At 57.0% G+C, this 16,179-nt stretch overlaps 1 protein-coding gene and 1 long non-coding RNA gene across 6 annotated transcripts in view; one reads left to right on the forward strand and one right to left on the reverse strand.

Moving 5' to 3' along the window:
- The first annotated feature begins 542 nt into the window (after positions 1-542).
- LOC133241595 (uncharacterized) lies at positions 543-4,155 on the forward strand. Its single transcript, XR_009734639.1, has 3 exons — positions 543-1,777; positions 3,312-3,465; positions 3,593-4,155. It is a non-coding gene; the product is annotated as an uncharacterized LOC133241595 (long non-coding RNA).
- A 1,819-nt stretch (positions 4,156-5,974) lies between these two features.
- Positions 5,975-16,179, reverse strand: part of SHANK2 (SH3 and multiple ankyrin repeat domains 2) — a 560,952-nt gene continuing 550,747 nt past the window's right edge. For all 5 annotated transcript variants that reach the window (XM_061407335.1, XM_061407333.1, XM_061407336.1 and 2 more), the window contains one exon: positions 5,975-9,818. In XM_061407335.1, coding sequence (XP_061263319.1) covers positions 9,248-9,818 — 571 coding nt within the window. In that variant the 3' untranslated portion in view covers positions 5,975-9,247. The remainder of the gene's footprint in view (positions 9,819-16,179) is intronic.

Consider the following 16,179-nt stretch of genomic DNA (forward strand, 5'->3'; position numbering starts at 1 on the left):
GAAAAGCAGCAGAGTCCCACGGGTGCCTGGGCTTCACAACAAAGCTGCCTCCCCGGCCCGGCAGCTCAGAGTAGGTGCGGGGACATGTCAGGGTGGACATGGGCCTCTCTGAGGAAAGGCAGACAGGGTGAGCTCTGCGTTTCTGTAGCCGCTCTCCTTGTTTCGTCCAGGGCGGGCTCCGAGGCCCCGCAGCAGCCGTGATGTCTACAACTTCCGGAGTCAGGGTCCTCGTGGGCGGGGCTGCCTCGCCCACAGCCCGCCTCCTTGCCTCCGGATTGGTCAGAAGTTGCCCTGCCTGCTTCGGTTGGGCTATACACGAAGCCGTGCTTCTTTGCCAATCATGATTGGTCCCTATGGGCATGTGACCAGCAGTCGCTTTGCCAACGTTGATTGGTCCAAGCAGGGCACGTGTCCCCGCGGTTTTTTAACCCATCTTGATTGGTCCAAGTGGGCCACGTGCCCCGCGGTCCCTTTGCCTGTGGTGATTGGTTCCTGTGATGCACGTGGCCCGAGGGCCCAGCGTCCTCTGCGCGTTGCCTGGGTTTCAGCTCGCCGCGGGAGAGCCGGACAGTGGGGTGGTGCTGTGGGTCCGGGCTACAGTTCAGCTGGCTGCGCTGAGGCCCAGGACCGTGGGCATAGGCGTCCCCAGCTGGAGGCAGCTCTGACGCCGGCCAAGCCTCAGGCGGCAGGGGTGCGGGCCGCTGCCAAGATGGCGTGCGAGGTCCCTCGAAGCCCGGCCTGGCTCCCGTGGACCCTCTGCGCCGCGCTTTCCTGCCCTTTCCCACACAGAGGCGGGCAGCAGCTCCCGGGGCTGCCTGGGGGCGCACAGGGAGGGCGCAGGCCTCGCCACCCGCCGCCGCCTCCGTGGTCCGCCTCTCTGCAAGCAGACGGCAGGACGGGCGCCTTCTTCCGGAAGCTGGGAACTGAGGGAAGTCCTCCGAGCGCCCGGTGCCGGGAGATTCGCCGCGCCTGCGGTCACCCGGAGCGGGCCCGTGGTGCTGGCGCTTTCCAGCTGCCTGTGGTGGCGAGCCCGAGGCGGGGGAGGGCGAGGCCAGGAGGCGACAGAGCCCGGTGTGTGCCCAGGGCGGCCTGCTTGGCCGCTGGTGAGGGGATTCGGGAAGTGTCTCTCTCCTCACTGGTGCCACCCGCCGCCTGCCCCTGGGGCTGGCTCTCGTTTCTGCCTGGGGCAGGACCTGACAGGTGCGAAGCTCTGGACGGAGGAGGTGCCTGGTTTCCTGGAGGTGGCAGGGCCGCAGGCGGTTATGCCAAGAGGCGCAGATACGTGGGTGGGCCTAGGGGAAGCTTCCAAGGACTTTTCCAGACCAGGGGACCAGAAGACGGGCGTGGGTTGGGGAGGCGGGGCTCAGGAGGAGTCCCTAGAGGCTCAGGGGGAGGTCTCTGTCTTTCCCAGGTACCTGAGGGGGCGCAAAGAGTTGGACACGACTGAGCAAGTGAACTGAACTGAGGACCAGACGGCAGCTTCTCTGGCGTGCAGGGTGGCTGGCTGCCTCTGCGGTGGGCCCTGAGGCCCAAGAAGGAGGGGCTGCCTCTGTAGACATTGCCTTTGCCCGGGCAACAGCTTGAGATAGGCAAAGCTCGTGTCTTCCTCGTGGAAGGGGCTGCAGATCGTCAAGTCCCTTAATAAGCCCATCTGAGGCGGTCTGAAGTGTTACCAAAGAAGACGGGGAGGGGTGACCGTGTGATCAGGGTGCTTCTACTCTCAACCAGGTGGACCATGCCGTGCAGATAGGGGAAGAACACCTTCCAGGTTCAGCAGGTACGGAGGAAGCCCTAAGGTGGGAGTGTGGTGGGGAGCAAGGTGAGCAGGAAGGGACCACTGGGAGAGATGCGGGGTCCAGTCACTCGGCCCCTGTAGGCAGAGCTGGGATTGGTGTGGCCGTTTCTGTGTGGCCTCCGTGAGTACACCGCGGCCCGCGCTCTGTGCTAGATCCTGTCTGAAGGCCTCCCTTTCTCCCACCATGAAGAGCCATGCTCTCTACGCTCCATTCTCCTGGTTGCTGCCGGAAAAAGCCGGTCACAGGCGCCTGTTGGGAGAGGGAGAGCTGGGCTTTCCTGGTGTGCTGGTGGGGTGCTAAAGGTTTCAGGCCCTGCAGTTTTCCCAAGGCCTTGATGTCTTTATCAGGGCCTTTGTAGTCACATTTATAAACTCTTGTTGGAAAATGGAGCCTTTATTTTTAGCTTGCCCAGATGGCAGGCGCCAAGGCCGCGGGGAGGCAGCTGCTGCTCCCTGCCTTTGGTTTCTGTGAAGCTTCAAAGTGGTGGGGCCTGTTTGACTCCTTTTCAAACTCATTGTGTGGCTTCTTGACTCCTTATCTCATCTTTCGTTCAGCTGGCTTTCTTCTCTGCCACTGAGGAGGTTGTGAGGGGGAGGGAGGGACTGCCCCAGTTCTCACTGCAGAAGGGGGCTGCAGAGGGTGGAAGACACTCTGTCATGGGGGTCAGATGCTGGTCAGCCAGGAACCTGCAGTTGCAAGCTGCAGAAGGTGGCGTGGACTGACGGGGGCCGCAGAAGAGCACACTGGGAAGAGCTGTGGTAGCTCAGGCCAGGGGCAGGAGAGTTTCACGGGAGGATGGCCGGGCCGCTTCCTGGGTAGGACTCAGTCTCCAGCTGCTGGACTCCACTGGACATGGCCTCTGATTTCTCTGAGCTTCCGTTTCCTGCTGGGTAAAGGAGATAACCAGCTTTGCGATACTCATCTTGTGCGATTCTGGTGGAAATTAAGCCAGGTGTTACCCATCTCTAAGCCAGGGGTCATTTTACAAATATCATGTCTGTGAAAACCTGGGATCCTGAGGTCCAGGCTTCCCTGATTCTAGCCGAGGGAATGAGGGAGCCAGATTCCCTTTGAGTTAAATGTCCCTTTTTCATGACCCCAAGCGATTCAGCTGGAGGAGCCCCCACTTCACCCAGCCTCGTGAGCCGCTGGCCCTTCACAGAGGCATTTGGAGGGGAGCAGAGTGATATGTCCTTGTCGTCAGGGGTGGCTCCTGGCACCAGCAGTGCTCCTTGGGTTCTTTCCTACAGCTGGCCTTGGCTGAGGAAGCTCTAGCGCACCTCCTGTGCTCGCTGTGGACCTTGATGAGACTTAGTCTCCTCATCTGTGGAATGGGGCTGTTTGTTCCCATCTCAGCGCTGTGAGACACTCGGTGCGTGCAGTGCTCTGAGTGGTCCCTGGCACAGAGAGATTGACGGTAGTTTCCAGGTGACTGCGCTACACTCCCTCTCAGGATCGTGCCTGGAGATCACTGATTTCTGCCTTGTGCTGTGGTCTGTTTCCCGGAGCTTCCAGGACTGTGTTCCCCTCCTGCTCTCTTGAGTTGTGGGGTTTGAAGAACACACTGAATTCTGTTTAAGCCCCTTGGCACGGAAGACTCTGAGTGGGTGGTGGCAGGAGGACTTGAGGTGTCGGGGCATCGGGACAGGTTGCAAACTGCCAGGTACAGGTGAGTGGTCAGATGTCCCTGCTCTGTCTTGCAGACCTGGCCGTTTCCAGGGCTCCATCTCACATAGGGCCTGCCTGCCTGCCCTGCCTAGCGGCCGTGGTCACTGGCTCGCCCCCTCTTAGTGCAGGAGTCCAAGAACACCTCCAGCAGAGGCCACAGTGGTGTGTGCAGTATCGCCACCTAAGAAACCTGGCCGCCATCCCCGACCACCCCCTTCAGAGTCTCAGATGTGGGCTACATCTGTGGATTGAGATGAAAAATCTGCGTATCTGGTGGGCCTTGGCCTGGTAATAGCACCGCTGATGATCTTATCAGGTGAAAAAGCCCAGACACGGGGCAGAAGAACCCAGAGACGTGCTGTGGACCTAGCACGCGGCATCTGCCTTGCCTCTGGGAGGGTCTGGCCGGCTTGCCGAGGGTCCCTGAAGATGAGGCTGCTGCTGCTCTGACCTGGTGGAAGCGCCCTGCGGACTTCCACTCATGCTGGGATTAATCTAGTTCCAGGCAGGGCGGTGGTTCCTGACACGCTTTGTACACCTCAGACCCATCTTCCAAGATGACTGAGGCTGTGCGGGGGAGCTTAACATTTTAACTGAGGAAGTGGAGACCATGGCCTTGAGAATAGTCTGATGACTTCTCACAGCTTTAAAAAAACAGACTGTGTGTTGGTTGCCATGCCTGTAGCTTACAAAAAATGGAAGTTCTGTGATGAGTGGCTTCAGTCATTAAAAACAAGCATTTTTATTTTTAACAAAATGTGGAGATGATGGAGGTGCTGCTGACTGGATAAGCATTACCAACAAGGACCACTGGGGGGCGACACAACACGGGGAAATAGGTCTCACAGATGTCGTTTTCTTTTCCTTGCAAATTCTCAACCATGTTTTTGTATTTTTAACTAAATGAAAATACTGAAAATAGTATAGCAGAGAGCACTTTTAATGGAAAATTAATTGATAACACAGTCTTATTTCAATTTTCTGTTTATTTTTAACTTAAATGACTGTGTATATTCCACAGTCTTATGATGAGAAAGGCTCTAGAGTCATGTCCAGGTCTTCTCAACATTTCATTTCTTGAGTCGTTTTTTCGCTTTTCTTTGTGCATTGATAGGGGCTTCTCAGTTCAGAAACCAAGGCACTAGAACTATTTTATCAGCTACATTAATAACATTGAAGGTGTATTTACCCTCTCATTAAATATACAGCATTTGAATACAATATGGTTTTATGCAGATCAGGTTCAAAACACCCAAGGCACACACTTTACTTTTTTTCCTCTTTTTTGTTTCTGTATTTATTTGAAGGCTCATAGTAAAATTTCAGAATTTCTATAAACAAAGAGTTCCAGAGAAGCAATGGACAATGATTGTTGTAATTTTAAACATAATGCGGTAAAGACTGAACTGCAGAAACATGTTACAGGAACAGGAAAGAAACAAAAGCACTGGTACAGCTTGGATTAAAAACAAGTGATCGGATCCGCTGAAGTCAGAAGCCGGTCTGGAATCGCCCATTTGCCCACAAAGCCGGGGCAGGCCCATCTGCACGCGGCTGCCTGGGCACATGGCTGCCGTGGAACTGAAACCTTGTTGCGTATGTACACGGATCGCTACAAATACTCAAGACGTCCCAGTTTACTGGTTATTAAAATGCCTCAGGTAAAGTACAAATAAACGGAAAAAGTCTTCCAGTATCTATTTTTTCCTTAACGAGACAGACGGATACATTTATCTGGAAGAAGCCATTGGACAGTGGGGCTGGGGGGCGGTGAAGATCTGAGAGGAACCACTGGATGGTGTAGCAGGTGGACCTCAGGGAGCATAAACTACAGAAGATTCACCGAGGCTGAGAATTTGGCATTGACATAGAAACGGTGGCTGCTGTTCAAGGGGAGAATGTGCCAAAGCAGAAGAAACTGCTCCAGAACTAAAGACCGTGAGTTTTCACTGATGAGACCTAAGAAGAGGTTCAATATTTAAAATATGCTTCCCTACAGTGGAAGGAATAGCCCATGTCTTCTTGGCTCAGTTCTCTGACGGAAGACACGTTCTCTTGCCCCAAGCCTTAGTGCACACTTGTTCATAAAAATCTGGTTGGCTCTGCGTCAGCCAGAGAGGCTGCCCAGCCTGCATGCCCGGCAGCAAGGAGACAGCCAGCTGTGGGTGTGCGAGATCCTCTGCTCTGAGGAGCAAGGTCTGCACCTGGCTCTCCCGCCACGCCCTTCTGCATCCATCTCAGACAGGAGAGCCGGGCCTCGGCTCCCTCACAGCAGTGTTCACAGACGTCCGTGGTGCTGCTCTCGTGGTTCTAAAATAATGCTCGTTTCCACCTGTACAGTGAGAAAACTTGCAGGAGATGGAACCAAGGCAGAGGAGCTCACTGAAAGGATTTTCACTCTTTGGGCAGATATTATCTGGTCAGTTTCATAGAGGTCAAGTGGCTGGATTGTAAGCTTGGCAACTTTTTAATTCAGGAAGGTCTCACTGTTTGCAATCAGAACCACAACCTTAGTGCAATAGTATATTTATTTTTTCTTTTTACAGTAATTTTGGTTGCCATACAAGAGATGTTAAGAATTGGGAGAAAGTGCAAATTACAGGAGCTTGTTTTTATGTTTTTAATAAGGTCTAAAAAGAATAAAAGCACAAAAGTAACAGAAACATAGATAATGCGAACACATGTTACACAAACTATAGTGTGAAACATACTAGTTCTAAAAAAACAAAAATTTTGTTAATGGGAAAAACCAGTATTTGTGGTCCACACAGTCATTGCCCGATCACCCTGGGTAATGCTTGCTTGTTAAATAACTCAAAAAAAATCACCATTTTATTAACTAAAGTATCACAAATGATTCACTTTGTGATATGTAAAGTTCAGCAAATCAACAGTCACGTTGAGTCATTTTTATATTATGGATTAACTTAAAATGTGCAGACACCCTGGAGAAGGTATCTTGGCAGGTATACATAATTTACATCTTGAGCAATTTTGGTTTTGTATACACAATATTACAGAAACTAGGCATGTAAATGCAATTTATTTAAATTACAGTATATAACAAAAGTGGATCTTTTTAAAACCTGGAATAAGTATTAACATAATCTTTATATGAGCAGTTTAACATCTGTTTCACCGTTGAAGAGGGGCGTGGGGTAGGGCCTGGTCCTGACGTGTTTCAAGGGGGAGAACAGTGGGCGGTGGGTCAAATGAGGAACTATTGCTTTCTGTAGCAAAACCGGTGGAGACAGCTAGAGACCGATTCATCTTGGCAACGTGTTTTGTTGATCAGTGCAGGTTCTGATGGGTCCTGTTACTTCTCTATAGTGAGAGTGTGAACCACCAACGTGGTCAGCTTTGCTTGCTTCTGGTCAGTTGCATGTGACTCGGAAGTCTCTCTAAGGGAGTAGCAGCCGAGCCTCACCTCCTGGCTGCCCACATCCAGCAACCCCAACGCCCCACGCTGCCGTTGGGTACCATCTGCCCGAGGCTTCTTTCACTTTCATCCTGTCTAGCGTGTTGCCTGGCACTGAGCAGAGAGGTGAGACCGGCAAAGGAGAAACGAGCCGTGGTGGGGCGCTGTGCTTACTGGGTTTCGCAACATCACCAGAGGGAAGACAGATAAGGGCCAAGTCACCGTCTTATGCTTTCCGAACTGTTGGCAGCCTTAGCAGGCCACCCGTAGTATCTTGGCTTGAAACTTCTCTGGGATTATATTCATCTCATGATGGAAAAATCGAAAGTACATGGAAGTAAAACACCTTAATATTAAATTGACTTCATTCAAATACCAAGATTGACCTGCAACAGGTTTTGGAACAGAAGGCCCCAAACTCAATTTCCAATTCAGGGACATGGGGCTGGAAAAACTCTGTGTGTGGTGACTGTGTGTGTTTTTGCAGAAAACTGCTGCATTATGAATTACAACCACTTTTGAAGAAATAATTGTCCTTCGACGTTGAAGTTCTAGCAAAGATAGAAAATATAGCACAGCTCTGCTGGTTCCGATGCATCCAATAAGGTTGATTTAAAAAGGTCGTACTTTTATAATTATTCCACAGAAATAGTAGTATTAAATCACAAAAGTTTGTTTTTCTTTAACTTTCTAGCACTGAAGTGGCACAAAGGCTGCCTAGTAGACCAGCCACTTTTTTTTCCTTAAAATATTGTGCTTATAAACTATCTGTACAACTATTTAAACTTGCAGTAAAGAAAGATTTTAAATTGCTAAATTTTACGTGTTCATTCTAGAGCTGTTCCAGACCTAATCAGACACTTGATTGTGAGCATAAAGAAAAAAAGGAAAAAAAAATTATGTTTTTATAATTAGAGATGGGCTAGGCTAGTTCTGAAATCATAATAAAAGCCAAAAACTTGACATTCTTCCATATGTGGGAGGACGTGCTGACTCCTGACTGGGTGTTCTGTGACTTGGGTGCCGCTTGCGACCTCCCGTGGAAATCAGAGGTGCTGTCGCAAGGAAGGGGGCTCTGGGGGAACGGAGGGTGCAAGGCCCAGGAGAGCCTTGCCCACGCCCAGACTGCCGCCCACGAGCCCTCCCTGCTTGGCCCTTCCTTCATCTCTCTGCACCCTCGCCCTGGTTCCTGTCTGTGTGCCACGCCCACTGGGTTTTCTGAAAACCTGCTGTACTATTAAGACAAGCTGGTGGGATTCCTGGACACTCAGAGGAAAAGGGGGAAGGCCCCTCAGTACCGTCTTCCCTGGCCTCAGAGGACGAAAGGGCTGTCTCAGCAGTGATGCTTGCCCTCAGTGGGGCTCAGAGCTGGGAGGGGCCGGGCCCACCCCCCACCCCCCAGCATCCAGCAGCAGCCATGCGCACCACGGACCTTGTGTCGTCCTGCGTGTCAGAGTGGATGCTCACCTGCTCCGAGGTCTGCAGAATTCAACACACCTTTCAATTTAAAGAATGCTGAAAGGCAGAGAAGCCCCTTCCCACGCTCCTGGACAGCCGCTCCTGGCTGACAGCTGCTTCCACCCAGGGACACACTGGCCCTGGAGCCGCGCGCGGGCAGCCGGGCCTCCCTCCGCCCTGGAATCGTGACTTTGTGCTTCGACTAACTCCACGTGACATCTGTTTGGCCACTTTGGAATTATGCTAATAGACTTGCAGAAAGAAGGAAAGCTAAGCAAAGCTGGGCACGATCCCATTCAGAACAACCCATCACTGCCAAGAGCCTCAACAGGCCAGAGAAGCACGCGTGCACATCAGAGGGGCGGGAAAGGATCCTCAGAAAAGGGGAGACGCTTCTCCACCTTCCAGAAAGGGCACCGGGTATGCACGTCTGTGGGCATCTCGCTGGGAGCCACGTCCAGGAAAGAAAAGGAGCGCGTGAGCACCGCGTGCCCTCGAGAGGCCGCAGATGGAGGAGGGCCCTGGCGCCAGGCCGGGGGCCGCCGGGCGCGCAGGGAGGCCGCGGGAGGTATGTGTCTAGAGTGCAGGGGCGCCCGCCTGCTGGAGCATGGCGCCCGCGCGGGCCAGGCGCGGCAAGGTCGCCGGCACGCAGGAGGCAGGCTGCGCACGCGTCCCTCTCCACCTCGGAAGGACCCCTCCCCGGTCCCTTCTTTGACAGAAACAGCCCAAAGGAGCCCACACAGAGAGCCGGGGCCTTCGGCTCAGCCACGCCACGGACACACACGCTTCTCTGGGTCCCCAGGAGACCAGCCCGCGGAGCGGGGTTGGCGCTCACCATCCAAACATCTCCGTGCAAGCCCATCTCTATTTATAACAAGGAGTCTGTGGCGGCGAGGAGCAGCCACCCTTATCTGTCCAGCAGCTGTTTGAGAGCCCTTTCTATGTTCATTCTGTGCCCGACTCGAGTCACGCCCAGATCTATGAGGTCTTCTTTCTGGAGGTTTGGGAGGTGGCTGCCGTCGATCTCATTGTCCATGAAGGCCTCTTTATGTTCACCCAGGTTTAGACTTTCCAGCCAGTCTGCCACGTCGGGTTTAGTCCACAGGTGGACAGGCTTAGTTGTAAAAGGCTTATTGGAGATTGGCTGTTGCAGGATGGAGGGGGACGGCGACCTGCTGCGTCCCACTGGGTTCAAGCCAAACAGGTCCCCGGGCGGGGGCTGGCTCGGAAGGCTGAAGACATCCGAGAGGGTGGGTGAGGGGGCCGCAGTGGCGGCAGGCAGGGGGGCGGGCAGGACCTCTTTGTTCAGCTCTGTTGGTGAGACCACAGGGCTGGGGGCGCGTCTGGGTCCTGAGTTCCTGCTCTCGTAGTCCGGGGGCCGGCTCTGCAGGGTGATGGGCTGGGAGGTCCCAGGGCGGACGGTGAAGGTGACTGTCGTGCTCCGTGTACCTGAGACGGTGCTTATGACCTCGGGGCCTCTGAAACGGCAGCAACAGAGAAAACCGTTACAAGTCTGACCACAAAGCAGACGAGGACCTGGTCTCTGGGGAGAGAGACGGAGACACCTAAACCACAGCAGGGCGTCTGAGGGCCAGCGTGCCGGCAGAGAGCGGACGCCTTGCCAGGCCAGGGGCGGGTGGGCACAGAGGGGCGGGGGTGGCCAGAAGCCAGTCCCGCTACGTCACCATGCCGCCTGAGGAGTGGCGTCTTTTGCCTGCATTTCAGCAGGAAGGTGTGGCACCCATTAGGAGACCTTTCCTCATCGCCTGTCAGCCCTAAGGCTTTCTGGCTTCACGGGACAAGGGCAGGGAAGGGCGCCTAGCAGGCCGGCCGCTGCACAGTGGGACCCGCCACAGCTCCCCAGGGCGCTTGTGGGCGCTGCCCTGTCCGATGAAAGGGTCGGGGTCGGGGCCCAGTCGCTGTGCCCTGTTTTGTCGCTGTGTGGCTGGCTGTTCTCTCTGCCCTGCGTGTGGGGGTGTGTGTGTGTGTGAGTGAGGCGGCCAGTGGGTCACAGGGTGCCTCTCAGCCTCCTGGCCCTTCCCCATTGGGTGCTGCATCAAGCGTGGAACCTGCACGTGGTCTGAAGGTGGGGCCTGTGCCGGACTCGGGCTTTGACCCTGTCCTGGGGAGAAGCATTTCCGTGGCCCAGGCGACGCCTGCAGCCGGGACGCCCATCCGCCCCCAGGGCTTCACGTGCGGTTCCCTGGAGGGCCAGGGGCTGCGGGGCTGGATGCTGCACACAGGAGACCCTGCCGAGAGCCTCCACGGGCCTCGGTTACCAGCTGCACTGGTGTCCTGGGTGCCAGCAGGGCAGGGTGGCCCCAGGAGGCCTCTAAGGATGACGCCCCTGCCACTCAGAATGAAAAAATGGGAGCCCTGCTGGTCCAGGGCGTCACAGGCAGGGAGCGGGAGACCCCCCCCGGCCCCCCGCCCCCGGACCGCAGTCATGGGGAGAGGTGTGCTGTGCACACGGCAAGGATTTAAGAAACCTGCAGATTCTGGGGCCTGGGTTGGACCGGAAGATGCACTGCAGTCCCCACTAAGGGGGCCTGTCTCCCCTCTGCTGGGGGAAGCTCACTGGAACCACTGACATGGCAGCCAGGCAGCTGGAGGGACATCCGAGCAGGGGTGGAGCAGCTCCACCCAGAGGGACCTTCCGGGGACAGAGGGCCTTCTGTGCAGTGGGTGAGCATCTCACAGGAGCACGCTGCCTCCTGCGCCTGCGGCCCTGCCTGGGCCCACCTGCCGGGGCCGTCCTGCCCAGAGGTGGCCTTGCTCGCTGGCTTTGTAAAGTGCTGCTGCTGCTGCTAAGTCACTTCAGTCGTGTCCGACTCTGTGCGACCCCACAGACGGCAGCCCACCAGGCTCCCCCGTCCCTGGGATTCTCCAGGCAAGAACACGAGTGGGTTGCCACTGCCTTCTCCAGGAGGCACGTTAATCCCCTGGTGAGAGCAGCTCGTTAGACCCAGGCTGCATTTACCCGTGGGTCTCTCTGAGCCAGAGGGTGGGTCTTAGCACCACCCTCCCTTGGGGAACACCCCAGCCACTCCCAGGTAGCTGGGGTGCTCTTTAGAAAGAGGGCTCTGCAGGCAGCCGCGCGCGCCGTCAGAAGCAGACCCACGGCTGGGCAGTGAGAGCGGGGGACAGCACAGCACGCCAGAGAGGAGGGGGCTCTGCACGCGGCACTTACGTCTGTTCAGCACGACCCTCTTCTGTTACCACCCGTCACGGGAGCAGATGGAAACGACAAGAGGGAATGGGTTGAGACAACACTGCAAAATTAATGACAATTAAAAAAAAAAAGCAGCTTCTCTCGATGGATGAGATGAAAGCGAAGGCCCGGACACTAGGCCCTCTCTGGCCGCAGAGGGGGGCGGGCAGTGTGCAGCTGCCTGGAGGACAACGTCAGAGGGGCCTGACTCTGCGTGTTCAGCGGGGGAAGCTCACACATCTGCCCTGTGAGACCAGGAGGGTGCTGAGAGGGGGACATCGGCCTCCCTGTGTGGGCCCGGGAGCTGGCTCCCTGCTGGTGCCCAGACCCGGGCTCCCGGCTGCTCTCTGTCTTCCGCAGCCTGGGAGGCAGCGATCCGCACGCCTGTTCAGGGAGGCCGTGCTTTGTGTCAAGTCCGCACTGAGGGTTGAGAGGCTGGCCGCTAATAAAGGGGGCATCAGACTCGGCTCTGTGCTTGCGGCCTGCCCACGGCCCTGTGGGGCGTCGCTACGGAAAAGAGGAACCAGAGCGTTCGCGGTGCTGCGTGCAGGTTGCCCGGGGCTGGTCCATCCTGCCCTCCTCCTCAGTGGCTTGATTTACTCTCAATCAGACGGGTATTATTCACTGGATCTCCTGCTTGCGGAGACCGTTTCGTTGCTAAGCAACCACTGGGTTCCCGGGTGGAACACACAAGAATCTGTTGCCCCGATTTAGAAACAGAGACACACACGCTCGCGCACACACGCCCTCTCTTGGATTATTACTCTCTATCCTGCCTCTTCAGTCCAATCCATATGGAAACATGAGAATTAAAACAGAAATCAGGAGTTAATGACACGCTCGGAGACGCGCTGTTATTTCATCAGTCAGCACAGGTTGGCTGGGGAAGGGGAAGCCAGTGCTCAGGGGCCTTTCCATCGTGTTTACAGATGCGGTCCGGCCCCTGGACAGTGGCTGGCTGTGGGCCAGAGGCTGCCCAGCGAGGCCACCTCGGAGTCCTGAGCCCTCTCCGCACAGCCTCCCCCCAGCATGCCCCGCCAGACCCCTGCGTCCTGTGTGCGTCCCCTTGAGCTTGTCGGATGAATCCCTGTCGTGCGTGTAAACGGCGCTTATTTCCAAACTGGTCTAAGTTCTGTCTTTATTAACATTTCTAAAGGTTGGGTGCTAAAAAGACCGGGAAGGTGGCCACGAGGGCCCCGGCAGGTCTGCGTCCTGGGCCTGGCCCGTGTGGGGGTCCTCCTGAAAACTGAGGAGTGAACTGGGGGGGGGGGCATGGATGTGGGCAGCTGGCGGCCCAGGTCAGGGAGTCACGCGACTTGGCCAGGCCGGCAGACGGAGCCGGACGTGGGGGCCGCGAGGCTGCCTTGAGTTCAGCGGCCCCTCCGACACACCTGTGCAGGTCGAGAAGGGGCCCGGTCTTCAGGGGGCAGTGGCCAACCCCCGACACACGTTGGCTGAGGAGTCCTGGCGTCCAGGCTGGATTGCGGATGGCACTTGAAGGATAAGATGCTGCAGCCGGACCAGAAGAGCCTCTCTGCATGCCGTGTGCGAGGAGACGCGGCAGCTCGCGTTCACCTAATTACCCACAGCTTCAGTCACTGACACTCCCTTAACATTTCAATTGCTGCCGTGAAATGATAAAACCTCCGTGACGGCACCAAGGTGATGAAAGTGCCATTAAGCGGCTTCCATTATCGAGTCGGTTCCGAAGTCTGTGCTCTGGGACCAGCTGGGCAGAGATAATTTTTTAACAACCCAAATTGATTTATTTTGAAACCAAGAGGCTCTCAGGATGATACTGCCGAGAGCCCAGTGAGGAGCCGGAGGCGCCGGCCGGGCCAGGCAGTGGGTGTGGGTGCTCAGGGCGGGCACCCCCTGGGAACTGGGCAGTGCTGCCCCAACAGGCAGCCTGAACCCCCCCTCCCTTGGGGGGCCTGGAGCTCCATCGGTGCCTCCGGGAGGTGAAGGCCTGTCCCAGGCTCTTCCGGAGGACCCAGAAGAGTGAGGGGATCCAGAGGGGCTCCTGGATGGAAGCCAGCGGGGTCCCCTGCAAGCATCCACTCACGGCTCTGGTCCTCCTCCCAAAGGCCAGAAAACGAAAGCCAAACCCACATTTACCTTCCGCTCCTATGGGAGTGCAGACAAAGCAGAGCTGTCTTGCTTTAAAACAATGCTGGTCTCCTGGCTCAAGCCCCTCTGTTTAAGGTCAAAGTGCATGTGTCAGACTCCCATCTGCCTGGGGTCTTCAGAGGGACTGCACGTGGATCTGCTCCCGGGTTTCCCTGCGTCACTATGACCCACCGACCAAACAGCTGCTGGGTCAGCTTCACGAAACAGAAAGGCAGGTTGTGCCAAGCCTTTGTTCAAGTCCTCGAGGGCTGCCGCCATTCAGACACAGCCCTTCCCCTTGGCACGCGAGACGCTCGGAGACCCTCCACGCAGCCCCTCCCTCTGCGCTGGCCGGTTTCTTCCGGGTGGAGGACGCCTTCCGGCCCCCCAGCTTCGTGCTCGCTGGTCCCAGCGCCTGGATGCTCTGCTCCCGGGTTTTTGCCCGGCTGTATCTCAGGTGGTTCAAATGCCACTTCCTTGAGGAGGGTCACCTCCACCCTGCCCGTGGTCATGACCCGTTAGGACATCTTCATCCCTTTGTAGTTGGTGCCGTGCGCTTTGGGTTTGTCTTGTTATTTCATATCCGCTCCCCCTTGAGAATGTAGCTCTTCAAAGTGGCAGAGACTTCGGATGTCTCCTTGTTCAGCGAGGAATTCTGAGGCCTGGCATGGTGCTTGGCACACGGGGTGATCAGCTCCCGAGGGCCCAGGGCGCCTTGACTATGGACCTGCAGAGAGCCCCTCGGGAGGTCACGGGGATGGGCTGTGGCTCCGGGGCCAAAGGTGAGTGTCCCTCTGGCTTCTCAGCTCTGTGACTTGGAGGAACTCATCCTGCGCCCTGAAGTGAGGGGCGTGCGCCCGTGGGTCTGGAGTACCAAAGGGCTCTGAGAACGGGCCGCTGGGGCGGGGAGGTTGTCCTTGGGGTGTTGGCGCCTCTCTGGGCGCCCTGGGTCGTCCCCCGGGTGTGGGCTGGCACTGAACCGGAGGGTGGCCGACTCCCCCAGAGGTGGCACTGGCCTGAGCAGAGCTCTGCTTCGATCTTGGTGGACGCTGTGTCCAGAGACGAGATCCTTCCTGGGGAACTCAGCCCGGGTGGCCAGGGGAGCCCCGTCTGCCTCCCTCCAGGGTGAGGGGGTGCTTCCGGATGAGGCCTGGGGAGACGCTGCGGCTGCGCGGGAGGTAAGGGCGGCGGGCCCGTCCTCGTCGTCGTCCTGCCCGCGCGCCTGCAGTCCAGACGGTGGCAGAACCCACGTCGTCCCTGATTTCTGGGGACTCGTCACAGCTGCAGAGACTCACTCAGGGCTCAGGTTCGTCTTGAACCCCAGTGAGCGAGGGCCTGGGTGCTCAGCATCTTCTCCCCGACCTGGACCTGGGCTGCAGCACCGCGGAGCGGAGGAGGAACCACGGGCCAAAGCAGGGCAAGTCCGCCCCTGGTCTCCACCCTCACAGGGGACCGGCGCTCGTGGGGTAGCTCTGGGGCGGTCAGACCGTTTCCATGGAAATGCGCGTGCACCTGCTCATCCATCCTTTGGAAGAGCGTGGCGGGCTTTCAGTTTCCCCAGCAAGCTCATTTCTTTTCCCTCACTGGGAATTCCCTTCATCTAATTTGGTGCCTTGTTTTGCCCAGGGCCGTGCACAGCTCTTAACTGTTAGATGCACTTTAAGTAGGGATGAGACATCCAGGCAGATGCGCCCTGGCTGGGAAGGTCCTGGGCTTTGGTGCCTGGCTGGCTGAAGCCCAGGCCTCTCAGTTTCTTGGTCCCACTCAGTGAGCAGTGAGCAGGGAGGAAGGGGCCACTGCCCTGGGAGCGGGGGGCAGCATGTGGAGACGCCTGGGGACCGCCCTGCAGGTTCTCAGTCATCAGATATGCACGGAAGACCTCCGGGCATCAACTGGACTCAAGGGGCTCCGGAGGCCTCAGAAGAGCCCCTCCCTGGTGAGCTCGGCCCTGCGGGTGTTAAGCTGGGTGACCCTCCTTCTAGGCTGATCCACCCAGGAGAGCGGAGAAGTGGAACCCTGAGGCAGCTCCCCAGGCTGAAGGTCTGCTACTGTGCCTTCCAGCTGAGGGCTCAAGGCCAAGGGCTCCGCCCTCTGACCCCGGTTCTCCTGTCTGCACCCCGGGGAAGGTATTCAGGCCCCGCCTCTGGGCCCGTGCTGCCCAGGGTCCTGCATCTGGGAGTGCGTAGATGTCAGTGACCGCTTGTGCCGTGTGGGCACCGGGTTATAAATAATAGAAAAGACCGTGGGGTCGATCATAGGCAGGGCCTGAACCCTTCAAGTCTGTCAGGACTCTACCAGCCGACCTCTGCTTTGAGTCCCCTCCCACCCAGGCAAGCCCAAGGGATGCCTGCCGCTGAGACCCCTCTGCCATGAGCCCCGAGCAGCTCACCCAGCCAGGAGAGGGGCGGGGGAGGCCAGCAGTCTGGATGCCACTGAGAGAGGCCCCGGCCTCCGGGGGCAGTGTCCTGCAGAGCACGCCGCCTCCCACACTGCCCAGAGAAGACGCCTTCTACGTCTTC

The sequence above is a fragment of the Bos javanicus genome, chromosome 29 (assembly GCF_032452875.1).
Source record: "Bos javanicus breed banteng chromosome 29, ARS-OSU_banteng_1.0, whole genome shotgun sequence".
Lineage (NCBI taxonomy): Eukaryota > Metazoa > Chordata > Mammalia > Artiodactyla > Bovidae > Bos > Bos javanicus.